This window comes from Carassius gibelio, chromosome A17 (genome assembly GCF_023724105.1).
Source record: "Carassius gibelio isolate Cgi1373 ecotype wild population from Czech Republic chromosome A17, carGib1.2-hapl.c, whole genome shotgun sequence".
NCBI lineage: Eukaryota > Metazoa > Chordata > Actinopteri > Cypriniformes > Cyprinidae > Carassius > Carassius gibelio.
The window spans coordinates 8,092,913-8,104,832 of NC_068387.1; the positions used below are offsets into that span (position 1 = coordinate 8,092,913).

The 11,920-nt window shown below is 39.6% G+C and overlaps 1 protein-coding gene across 1 annotated transcript; it reads right to left on the reverse strand.

The window, feature by feature from the left end:
- Positions 1–650: 650 nt before the first annotated feature.
- LOC128031685 (serine/threonine-protein kinase PLK4) lies at positions 651–11,636 on the reverse strand. Its single transcript, XM_052620020.1, has 16 exons — positions 11,412–11,636; positions 10,596–10,691; positions 10,400–10,495; positions 9,486–9,600; positions 6,429–7,410; positions 6,213–6,298; positions 4,791–5,143; positions 4,543–4,647; positions 4,300–4,402; positions 4,030–4,179; positions 3,797–3,930; positions 3,483–3,577; positions 3,257–3,383; positions 3,002–3,145; positions 1,245–1,351; positions 651–1,050 (listed from the first exon to the last, which is right to left on the reverse strand). The coding sequence occupies exons 1-16, from the start codon at positions 11,439–11,441 to the stop codon at positions 951–953; spliced, it is 2,823 nt and encodes a 940-aa protein (XP_052475980.1). The 5' UTR covers positions 11,442–11,636; the 3' UTR covers positions 651–950.
- Positions 11,637–11,920: the final 284 nt, after the last annotated feature.

Below are 11,920 nucleotides of genomic sequence, written 5' to 3' on the forward strand. Positions count from 1 at the left end.
ACAGTTGTATTTATTTTATACAAAATATTTATATTTTCTTGGCAATTTTTAGGGTCTAAAACAGATGAATATCTGATATTTTCTTTTTTCTGAAGGAAAATGTGACACAGGAGACTTGAGTAGAGCATGCTGATAATTCATCTTTGCCATCACAGGAATAAATTAATTCAAAATATATTAAAATAGAAAATAGCTATGTAAACTACAATATTCCTGTTTTTACTGTATTTTTGATCAAATCAACGCAGCCTCTGGAGGGCATAAGAGAACACACTCCAAACTTTTAAATGGTCTTTAATATTTTAAAAATATAAAAGCAAAAATTAAATAATTCAATACATGTATTACCATGATATAACAAGTGTACATCACAAAATACTTTCAAATTAAAAAAATGTAATACATTGAGCATGAGATTTTTTTTGCATTTCAACAGGAAACTAAGAATTTAACTTATCTTTATTAAACATATATTCTTCTTATCTCAACATTTTGGGGTGAAAGACTAAAATATCTTGTCAAATCTTTTGTGGGATTCATCCATTTATATTTTAATTGGCATTTTGTCATTATCAGTAACCAGCTGAACAGTAGGATAAATCCTGCCCACGTGCTTTAAATAAACACAGAAGACACAAAAGACAATAACACACCAGGCAGCAGATGTTTAATGCTTGTATGTTTGAACAGCTAACATTTCATTGAAGCGCTTAGCAGAACTGATACACAAAAATAAAGGCACCATGCACAAACTAAATGCACTAGACAAAAACAGGAAACCCATTATGTACAACATAAAAAAATATATAATTTTCATAATCTTTGGGACTATATGTACAAACATTTAAAAATGTATTTACAAACAATCAAAGCACCTTCATGAGAATTTGACAAAAAAAAAACAAGTGGTTCCAACAGCGATGCACAGGTTTATTTGTGTTTAGTGCTCATCAGCGTCTGACCGCAGGGCTGGCGAGGAGGCCCAGGATGCTGGAGAGACAGTGGAGCTTCTCTTTGACCAGCTCTGGCAACTTCTCGTTCTCTTTATATCTGACAGGAAACAAAAAGCAAAGGAATTCAGAACAGTATTTCTCTTCCAGCGTTCATTCTTAATCGATTAAACGTCTTTATAAATGTCCATGGCTTCGTTTTGCAATTAAAACTGGATTATGCATTATAGAAGTTACATAAATTGCAGTGTCATGGTTCTTAAATAATATTTCTTTCTTTATAACAAGCTTTACCTGGTGATGCGTCCATCAGGGGAAGTAAAGATGATGCAAGAGACACCAACTTGGACCATCAGCTGTGATCCATCATTAAACTGAACCCATACCTCACCAGTAGTTAACTAAAAGAGAATTAATACATGAACACACTTAAATAATGCTAATACTAATATGTATATATATATATATATATATACGGAAAGTATTCAGACCCCCTTAAATTTTTCACTCTTTGTTATATTGCACCCATTTGCTAAAATCATTTAAGTTCAAATTTTTCCCTCAATGTACAGTACACAGTACACCCCATATTGACAGAAAAACACAGAATTGTTGACATTTTTGCACATTTATTAAAAAAAGACAATACCACATGGTCCTAAGTATTCAGACCCTTTGCTGTGACACTCATATATTTAACTGAGGTGCTGTCCATTTCTTCTGATCGTCCTTGAGAGGGTTCTACACCTTCATTTGAGTCCAGCTGTGTTTGATTATACTGATTGGACTTGATTAGGAAAGCCACACACCTGTCTACATAAGACCCTAAACCTAACCCTAACCCTAACCCTAACCATGAGGTCAAAGGAACTGCCTGAAGAGCTCAGAGACAGAATTGTGGCAAAGGTTACAAAAAGATTTCTGCCCCACAGGTTCCTAAGAGCACAGTGGCCTCCATACTCCTCAAATGGAAGACCAGAATCCTTCCTAGAGCTGGCCGTCCGGCCAAACTGAGCTTTGGTGAGAGAGGTAAAGAAGAACCCAAAGATCACTGAAGATCCCTGTGGCTGAGCTCCAGAGATGCAGTCAGGAGATGGGAGAAAGTTGTAGAAAGTCAGCCATCACTGCAGCCCTCCACCAGTCGGGGCTTTATGGCAGAGTGGCCCAACGGAAGCCTCTCCTCAGTGCAAGACACATGAAAGCCCCCATGGACTTTGCTAAAAAAAAAGAAAAACACCTGAGGGACTCTGGTCTGATGAGACCAAGCTAGAACGTTTTGGCCTTAATTTCTAAGTGGTATGTGTTGAGAAAACCAGGCACTGCTCATCACCTGTCCAGTAAAGTCCCAACAGTGAAGCATGGTGGTGGCAGCATCATGGTGTGGGGGTGTTTTTCAGCTGGAGGGACAGGACGATTGGTTGCAATCGAGGGAAAGATGAACACGGCCAAGTACAGTGATACCCTGGATGAAAACCTTCTCCAGAGTGCTCACGACCTCAAACTGGGACGAAGGTTCACCTTCCAACAAGACAATGACCCTAAACACACAGTTAAAATAATGAAGGAGTGGCTTCAAAACAACTCTGTGACTGTTCTTGAGTGGCTCAGCCAGAGCCCTGATTTAAACCCAATTGAGCATCTCTGGAGAGACCTGAAATTGTCCACCCACGTTTACCATCCAACCTGACAGAACTGGAGAGGATCTGCAAGGAGGAATGGCAGAGGATCCCAGAATCCAGGTGTGAAAAACTTGTTGCATCTTTCCCTCATGGCTGCATTCGATCAAAAGGTGCTTCTACTAAATACTTAACAAAGGGTCTGAATACTTAGGACCATGTGATATTTCAGTCTTTTTTAATAAATGTGCAAAAATGTCAACAATTCTGTGTTTTTCTGTCAATATGCTGTGTGTACATTGAGGGAAATTAAATGATTTTAGCAAGTAGCTGCAATATAACAAAGAGTGAAAAATGTAAGGGGGTCTGAATACTTTCCGTACCCACTGTATATATACACACATAAACATTAATTATAATTTTAAAAAAGTTTACCTGAGAGGCCCAGCCGATGTTAGGCACAAAAATGGACTTGAGCACCTTTCCCGTGTTAACGGTGCGTTCACCTTTGCCTGATTGGGGTGAGCTGCTTTTAGCCACACTAGCTGTGGTGAAGTCTGATTCTGTATAGGAAATCATCTAGAGGGAAGGGCACAAGTTACTGTTAATGAAACATTTCAATTCAGAGTGGGACACACTCTGAAATACCGAAACTGATGTGCTTTGGGATAATGTGCATGCATGACGTACTGATGGTGTGATGTGGGGCGGCCGGGGTGGACTGAGGCACACCTGAGCCACCTCTGCAGGTGCTGCTGGGCTAGACTCAGACGAACACTGAGGCTCAGAAGCTGAAAACGCTGGATTGGTGGGTCTCCTGGTGGAGCATAAGATGGTGAATGTGAGACAGACGTCATGCATGGCTTTTAATCTCAACCAAGAGGGGTTTTAGCTCTGGTGACAGGTTAATCCTCACCTGCCGATAGTGATGGGAAAGAATGGAGTGTTCTTAGCACTTTGCTGCTCCTCAGCAGTGATGGCCGCTTCCAAAGACAGACACATTCGATGCCCCTAAGAACAAGAACAAAAAACAAGCTTTGAATCTCGGTAAGCATTATAATAGCAGGAGGAACAATATTCAAGCTGTGCCACCTGCAGTTTGCAAGACCTAATATAAACATGCAAGCACTGAATGTGCATCTATCAAAATGCAGAATGTCATTTTTACTATAAAAAACATGTCACGTCGTGCTTTCACAAAGTAGAGAGCATGCCGCAGTAATGCAGTACCTCCTCAGAGAGCTCCATGTAGAGTCTGCACTCAGGACTCAGTCCGCTCAGCCCAACGTCACCCTTCACTGTATACGACTTCCCGTTCTTCTCCACCACACGCACCTGTTCACTAGTCTTATGGGTTTTTGCACCTAAAGGATGGGGAAAAAATTGATCTCTTAAGCCTAATTCAACACTACAAACGATTAATTCTGCGGAGATGTTACTACTGAATCATCTGTGCCGCTCACCATCATAGAAGCACACCTCCAGGTCCGCATTAGGAGTGTTCTCCATCAGCATGCACTTGGCAAATTTTGTGTACAGCGTGACTTTAGGCGTCTTGGATTTCACCAGCTGGACAAACTTCGTGGCGTACTGATATTTCTTCCAGTATTTTTCTGTGGTAAACACAAGCGAGTTAGAGACGTCTGAGGGAAACGGTACTAACTATGAATATTATAAACACATCACCCTTTCAAAAGCATCATCATCGCATGAAGTCTTGTGTGGTGCTGTACCTGGTAAGTCCTCGTAGCTGCAGATGAGAATGTCTTCAGGTGGTGAGGGGGGGTGGTCTAACACAGGGAAGCCTTTGCCTTCATTGGGCTGGTACACTGTAACCTAAAAACACAGTGCACAAAAAAAAAAAAGAGAGATTCACAAACATTCATCATTTTCTCCACTAAAGACAAATAATCATTATAACATTATAAATATCTTAATGGGCACGTCTGACCCTAAAAACTGGAACAGTCTCTCACCATGGATCCATCACAGGATATCCTAAGTACTTCTTTGACTCTCTCCTGAGCTCCTTGTCCCTTCAGCAGCTCCATACACACCTCTCCAGAATCCAGGATACTGACCTAGAGAGGAAATACACATTTCGTTACATCAAGATCTTCTAGCTAATAACAGAAATTCTAGCTAATAACTTACAGGTTTCTCTATAGTGCTCTAAAGGCAATTTAATAATAAGTGGTTATAAGACATTAATGGCTTCACTCACCACAGCGTTTTTGGTCTTTTGTCTAATGGGCTTGAGTCTGAAAGCACAGAGTGGTGGGAAGCTCTTCTTAGGGAACACTTTCTCCTTCTCTGTGTTTGCTTTGCCTTTGGAGAGGGGTGGACCCAGAAACTGAGCGTCTGAGTAGGCCTGAGATTCTGACACGTGTCCTGATCCAAACCCATCGTCCCTGCAGGGTCCTGGATTGCTGTGGGGGAAAAGGCTCTGTTGCTGCTGAGAGTGAAGGCCGCTGGGTTTGTCACTGCAGGAGGTTTGTGTCCCGACTGGCCCTTGTCCGGAGTGAACACTGCCACTGCTGCTGTGACTGCTCAGGTCCGCCGGCCTCTTGAACGGTCCTGGACAGCAAAAACGTTTCAAGGTTTAGGAATCTAATAAATCTCAAAGTCCTAAGGATTTTTAAAAAAAGTTATACTTAAGTAATACTTTATTAATTCTAGCATAATTTTCTTATTTCCTTCGAAACCTGTATTTCTTTCTTCCATGGGGGAAAAAAACGTGTTTAAGATTATTCACAGTGCTCTTCCATACAAAAATAAAAAATATTTATCTCAAGTATAATATTCCAAGTCTTCTGAAGCTAAATAATAGCTTTGATTAAAATTAGCTCAAAACATGTTACTGTCTTTGCCTCAGGCACACTGTAGCTTTTAAAATCTCAGTTATGTTTATGCATATTTAAACATGAGACCACATGAAGCGCCAAACCAACTTTGATATGTTAAACAGCATTAGTTCCCTAAAATTGTTCAGTTTCTTATAAAAATTTATAACATGGCTTCAGAAGATTGGACTATAGTGCAGCGCTCCATGGACTACTTTAATTATTTTTCTTATTCTTTTATGAAGCTTTCGGCAGTGTGAATAACTATCTATTCACATTGTACTAAATTGGAATCCTGGACAATCTATAAAATGTCACCTTTTATTTTCTAAAAGAAAAGACAAAATGACATACAGAGATAAAAACAAGAAAGTGGCCTCAAATGTGTTTTAGTTAAATCATTGCCACAATTTAACAAAATTAAAACAAGGCAACAAATCAGTAAAACATACCAATGATTTATTTAAAATGAGGGACCTGGTTAATAAACAACAATTTTTTTCTTTAATTTACTTTAGTTATTTTTAGCAACTTTTCTTTTTGTTTTCTTTTCTTTTTACTTTTTATAATTATTATTATTATTTACCTTTTTGATATCTATAGTTATTTATTTACTTCTGTTAATTTGAGTTATTTTAGTATATTAACTTAAGATAAATAAAATATAATATTAGTTTCAATTAACTACAATAGCCTTGGTTGAGTGGAGCTCCGCAGATTTGGAACAACACAAGAGGAAATGATGACAGAATGCAGATTTTTCCTGAAATATTCTTTAAACTGAATTCTGGTGGGAATTTTACCATCGCAGCTGAACCAGGCCTGTGTCTGAGAATCAGGCATTTGACTCCTCACTGAATGGGTGGATGAAGACAAAGATGAGCCCAGACTGAGAAGAAACACAAAGCACTAATTAAAAAAAAATACATTTTAATAATGCTGAAATGCAAATGTGTCAGCTGTGCTCAATGCATTATTAAACCTTGCAGCCATTTTTGATAGAATAGCACCGCTCTTACATTGCAGGCTGTTTTACAGGTGGAGAAGGTTGGCGCCCTTGCTCAGAGTAGCCACGGGGCATATTTCTGTAACTGGAGGTTGATGAAAATATTCGTCCAGACCCTGGAAGCATCTCTTCAGAGTGGCATCTCTCCAGCTCCGCCTCCTGTGAGGTGTTGCTGAACCCAGCACCAGATCGATCTGATGAATGAGCCCGTCTCAAGTAGCGAGAATGAGGCCTTCTGCTGTCAGCACCCATGGGAACTTTACCTACACCCATCCTTGATAAATCATCTTGTAAATTTGGCTGCCAATCTTGCCCGCTCTTAAAACTGGAGCTGGTGGATTGATGGGAGTGGCTGCGCATCGGCACCATGCGATTGGGTAAAGGGTGACCAATCACCAGCCTTGTTTCCCTCTGTAGCCGGCTGCTGCTGCTACTATTGGTGGCGTTGGAGGCCGTGGATATGGTGACTATGCCGCTGTCTATGGACCCTCCGTCACTGCTCCCAGAGTCTTTGCTTGCGGTGGGCCCCGAATGAGTCATAAAGGGGTGGTCCAGCACTGTGGAGAGACTTGGCCTGAGGGCCGGGTTCTTTTGTAAGAGCTGCTGAATCAGGTCCTGAGCTTCTGCTGATATGTGAGTGGGCATCTGATATTCTCCCAGAACCACCTTATTGAGGGTATGCTTGACAGTGTTTGTGTCAAAGGGAGGTCTGCCCATGAGGAAGGCGTAGAACATGCAGCCCAGGGACCAAACGTCCGACTCCAGGCCATGAGCGCTGCGTGTAGCCACCTCAGGTGAAATGTAGTTTGGTGTCCCACACATGGTGAAGTGCTTCTCACTGGGAAGCTTGAGCTGCGTCGCCAAACCAAAGTCTGCAATTTTAATATTCATGCTGGTGGTGAGCAGAAGGTTGGACAAGGTCAGGTCCCTGTGCATGATCCCATGAGTGTGGAGGTACAGCATTCCCTTCACAATCTGATGCATGAAGTGCCTCGCTGTTGAAAAAAGAAAACAGTGTTTAAAGGCAAGATAAAGCAATACTTTGGGCTGTAATTATGGTTATGATATAAATAATTATATTAATTTAATAAATTGTAAATAAATTTTGCTGTTTTGATTTTTATAATGCATTATCTTCTTATCGATCCATCAGTTTCACATTTACAGCGCTGCATGTTTGCAGGATAAAAACAGACAGACAGACAGCTGCAGCAGAAAGAAGAGTTTATGTGAACTTTGAACTTGAAATTTAATTCCTTCAGTATTAATCTGTACCTCACACTGAACTATTGATATATGTCCAGGAAAACGTTTTGGTGCTTTATAATGTTTTTGTGCCTTTCGCAAATCACAACACACTGAGCCAGCTGATCAATCTCAGCCCATTGCGTATTTCTGAGGAAGGGGCTTCATAATAACAGGAAATATATCGGGGAATATCAGTGTGGAATAAAGGTAAATTATTTGAAAAATAATGCTTTTTTTTTTTTTTTTTTACGGAGCATGAGTACATGTTAGACTACACCCCATAAACACAGCCAAGCCTAGAAAAAATAAAGTAAACCACCCCATTAATCTTCTTGGAGAGTGCATCATCTTGACTGTCGTAACCAAATGCAACACGCCGTTTGAATGGAAGATAACACAGCCACAGCGGAGAGAAGAGTTTACATGAATTGGACTTAAATATTCACCTGTACCTCACATTAAACTGTGAAATGGCTTTAAAACACTCAAGGGGTCATATGATAGGATTTTAATTTTTCCTTTTTCTTTGGAGTGTTACAAGATCTTGGTGCATGAAGCAGATCTTTAAAGTTGCAAAGACTAAAGTCTCAAATCCAAAGAGATATTCTTTATCAAAGTTAAGACTCTGCCACGCCCCCCTAAAACGGCTCATTTAAACATGCCCCCACATGTCATTATCTGGAGATATGTGCATAATGCTGCCCAAATGTTCACGCAAATAAAGAAGATGTGGTTTCAGTAACGCAGTTAGTGTTGAAGCAGCCATGTCAGGGAGATGCTGTGTGTATCTAGGTGAAAGCATTTTATTTGGCCTTCCCAAAGTAGATGAATTTAGGAATCTTTAAGATTACTTACAACAGAACAGCAACGGATTTTATGGAGGACAGTTTTTTGTAAACCTAGGAGAGAAGGTAATTCTGACTTTGCTATGACAACCTGGCACTTCTGAATCACCTAATGTACAACTGTTTTGTTATTAGTTTCAGTATTTGCTATTGACTGTTCGAATGCGGAGTTTTGCGAATTGCATGTATGGGTGTGTGTGTGTGTGAGAGAGAAACAGAGAGAGAGAGACGGTCACACAGTGGAGTCAGCGGTCTTAACCATCAGTGGCTTGTGTACTGTAAACACATACAACCTCCATCACTGTGTCTGTCACGCGACTCTGTTCCCCTTTCCCCTTACGTTTTATTAATATTTAAGCATGTCAACATATTCTGTTAAGTGACGTGACATACAGCCAAGTATGGTGACCCATACACAGAATTTGTGCTCTGCATTTAAACCATCCAAAATGCACACAGACAGCAGTGAACACACACACACACTGTGAACACACACCCGGAGCAGTGGGCAGCCATTTATGCTGCAGTGCCCGGAGAGTTGGGGGCTCAGTGCCTTGCTCAAGGGCACCTCAGTCGTGGTATTGTCGGCTTAGACTCGAGCCTACAACCTCAGGGTTAGCAGTCAAACTCTCTAACCACAAGGCCATGACTTCCCCCATATACACAAAATAATGATATTTTATGTTTATGTGGCTTTCGTTGGGCTTAATAATAATGACAATAGTATACGCACTATATCGGATTTGGACCGATCTCGTCTGACCAATAGAAAATGCCAGTATCGAACGATACCATTAGTGAATATCGGATAGGTGCACCCCTATTTTTGATGTAATAGCTGCTGTGAACTTGAGTGTGCATATTGCAATTCTGGTCTTTCCGAACTCAAATTTAAGACCTCTTAAAATCTTAATTTTAAGGACCCACGGAAATCTTGCTATTGTTATTCTATATAAAAAATAAAATAAAAAACTTACCCTCTTCCTCTGTAAAAGGCTTTTTCCTCTCCTTCAGGTAGCGGCTCATTTCCCCATTGTGACACATCTCCAGAACCAGGTACACATAATTACTGTCCTCAAAGTAATTGTACAGCTTGAGTCAGAGAAGAGAAAATAAGAGGATTAGTCAATAGCTACTTTTTGAATGAAAGTCATTCAGGATATCAGATTCCTTCATATTCCACAATTGAAGCATTTTTATTTATTTTTTTACCAGGAAGGTCCTGTTGAGATACAGTATCTCTTCTAAGTCCTGATCTAGATGAGCAGCAGGAAACATAATACTATGCACATGCTGGGTCTTGCTTTCTACCTATATGACAGTATTGCAGTGCTTCCAGTAAGAAATATTTAGTAATATTTTACATTATTATTTTATTTTTATTTTTTTTAAAGCAATCAGGTTTCTACTATTCTTGTCCCATTAATTGTCGTACTTATCCATGAGATTTTTAGTTATTTTTAGAGGATAATATTTTTTTTTTTTAAATGTCAATCTTTTTTGTTTAATAGATTAGTGTCCTAATGTCTTCAATAAGATCCTCACAAAGATCAATACTGTTTTTTAATGTATTACTGTTCTTGTTCTTAAAGTATTAACTATAATTTCTATTTTTCTTATTACTATTCACCCCCATTTCTTCTTTGAATAATCAGGGATCCCACTGTCTTGAAAATAATTTTTCAATTGTGATTTGGAGAACTGGAAAAAACTTTTTTTAAGAACAAATATACATTTTCTAGTCATGACAAGCCCTAAAACATTTTATTAGGTAGAATTATTTTTATTTTTTTTTGCTTTTATTAAAAATAAACCTTTATGAAACCATTTAATTTCAGATTCATTGGACACTAACATGAGTCAGATGTACAGATGAAGGTTTCAGACTCACCTCAAGAACCGAGGGATGTTTTAACCGACACTGGATCTCCACCTCATTAATGACTCTCTGCACCATGCCAGCTTTGTGCATGGCCTTCTTGTCAATCTGCAAGTACACATGGGGCACTGTGAACGTTTCTGAACAGATGCTGTACAGCCACAACCCTGGCACTATGGTTAATTAACCACACAAAGTAGGTTCTTACCATTTTGATTGCCACCTCCAAGCCCGTGTTTACAGATTTTGCTCTGTACACACATGCAAAGGAGCCTTTACCCAACAAGGTGAGAACCCTGAAGTCCTAAAGCAGAAAAATGAATTGTTTACATTAGATTCCAGCAGATCAAATCAGATGATTTTAGGAAATCCCATGAGATCAGTCTTGCCCCCTTGAGTTTCTTCACCACTAATCCTCAGAATGAAATCTCATACCTCGATTGGAAGAGCCACAGATGATGCCAATATTCTGTCCTCATCTGGATCTTTTGCTTTCGTAGTCAAATTTAGCAGGAATGAATGAATAACTTCCAACATGTTTCGTGCAGTGTTTCGATCACGGATTAAAGCGGACAACTAAAAAAAGCAGCCCGTTGCACTCTTTGTTGACGCGTCACTAGTTACCTGCATTTTGACATCTGTTCATCACTTTCACGCGACTCTACCTGACGCTGACGCGCGTCGCCTAGCAACCGTCTCCAGGCTCCAAATTCCCAAAACACTTTTAATATACCGCAGAGAGATGAACAGAAGGCGAGGTCCGAACTGTAGTTTAACCGGCTGTTAGTATGATTTAACTAACGTATCGTTACTGCTTACATTTTGTGAACTGAAGTTTCGTCTTTGTTTAGCATTAACTTACGTTTCCCAAAAATAAAACAAACGTGAGTAAAGACGTACAATGGATCCTTTAGCTGTTTTGGGAACTTAAAATATACATACAGCCTAAGAATTGAATGAAATAATATTAAATAACCATGGCTCTCGAGCTGCAAGCGGCCGCGCAAACGTTAATGTCACTTACCTCAATTTTGTCACCGATTGAGACACTCATTTTCACTTCATATCCTCTTCAGGCCTTCGATTCGGTAAGTCTATCCAAAATATCCTTATTTTTCCGTAAACGTGAGGTGTTCTGACTCGAGCATGATGTATGAAAACGCATTTAGTCCGTATATTTGTATTCCCCTCCAAAATGTTTGCCTTTCCTCCATTTTGAAAAAGTCCGCCCGTTAGAACGCGTAATGACGTATCGGACGTCGCTGCGCAAACTGACCAATCGGTGATCAGATCAAGTATGACACGGAACAAGACCCTGTGCAAAATAAAAGTCGTTTACTGCGACGATATCCAGTTTTCAGTACCTGTACTGTTTATTTCAAGAATAATCCACATTTATAGTGATATGGTGATTGTTTATGATTGCAACACTGGCTTTTCTATAATTAATAAGATAACAGTTTCTGTTAAATGCAGGGATTCACAAACCCTTTTGTCAGAATTAAATTAAATATTTAAATAATTTAACAGCAG

Coding starts and splice junctions, on each gene's coding strand:
- LOC128031685 (XM_052620020.1), bottom strand. CDS start 11,441: ATGAGTGTCTCAATCGGTGACAAAATTGAG. Junction 4,648..4,790: donor AAAAGACCAAAAACGCTGTG/GTGAGTGAAGCC, acceptor TTTCCTCTCTAG/GTCAGTATCCTGGATTCTGG. Junction 3,146..3,256: donor CGCCCCACATCACACCATCA/GTACGTCATGCA, acceptor CCTTCCCTCTAG/ATGATTTCCTATACAGAATC.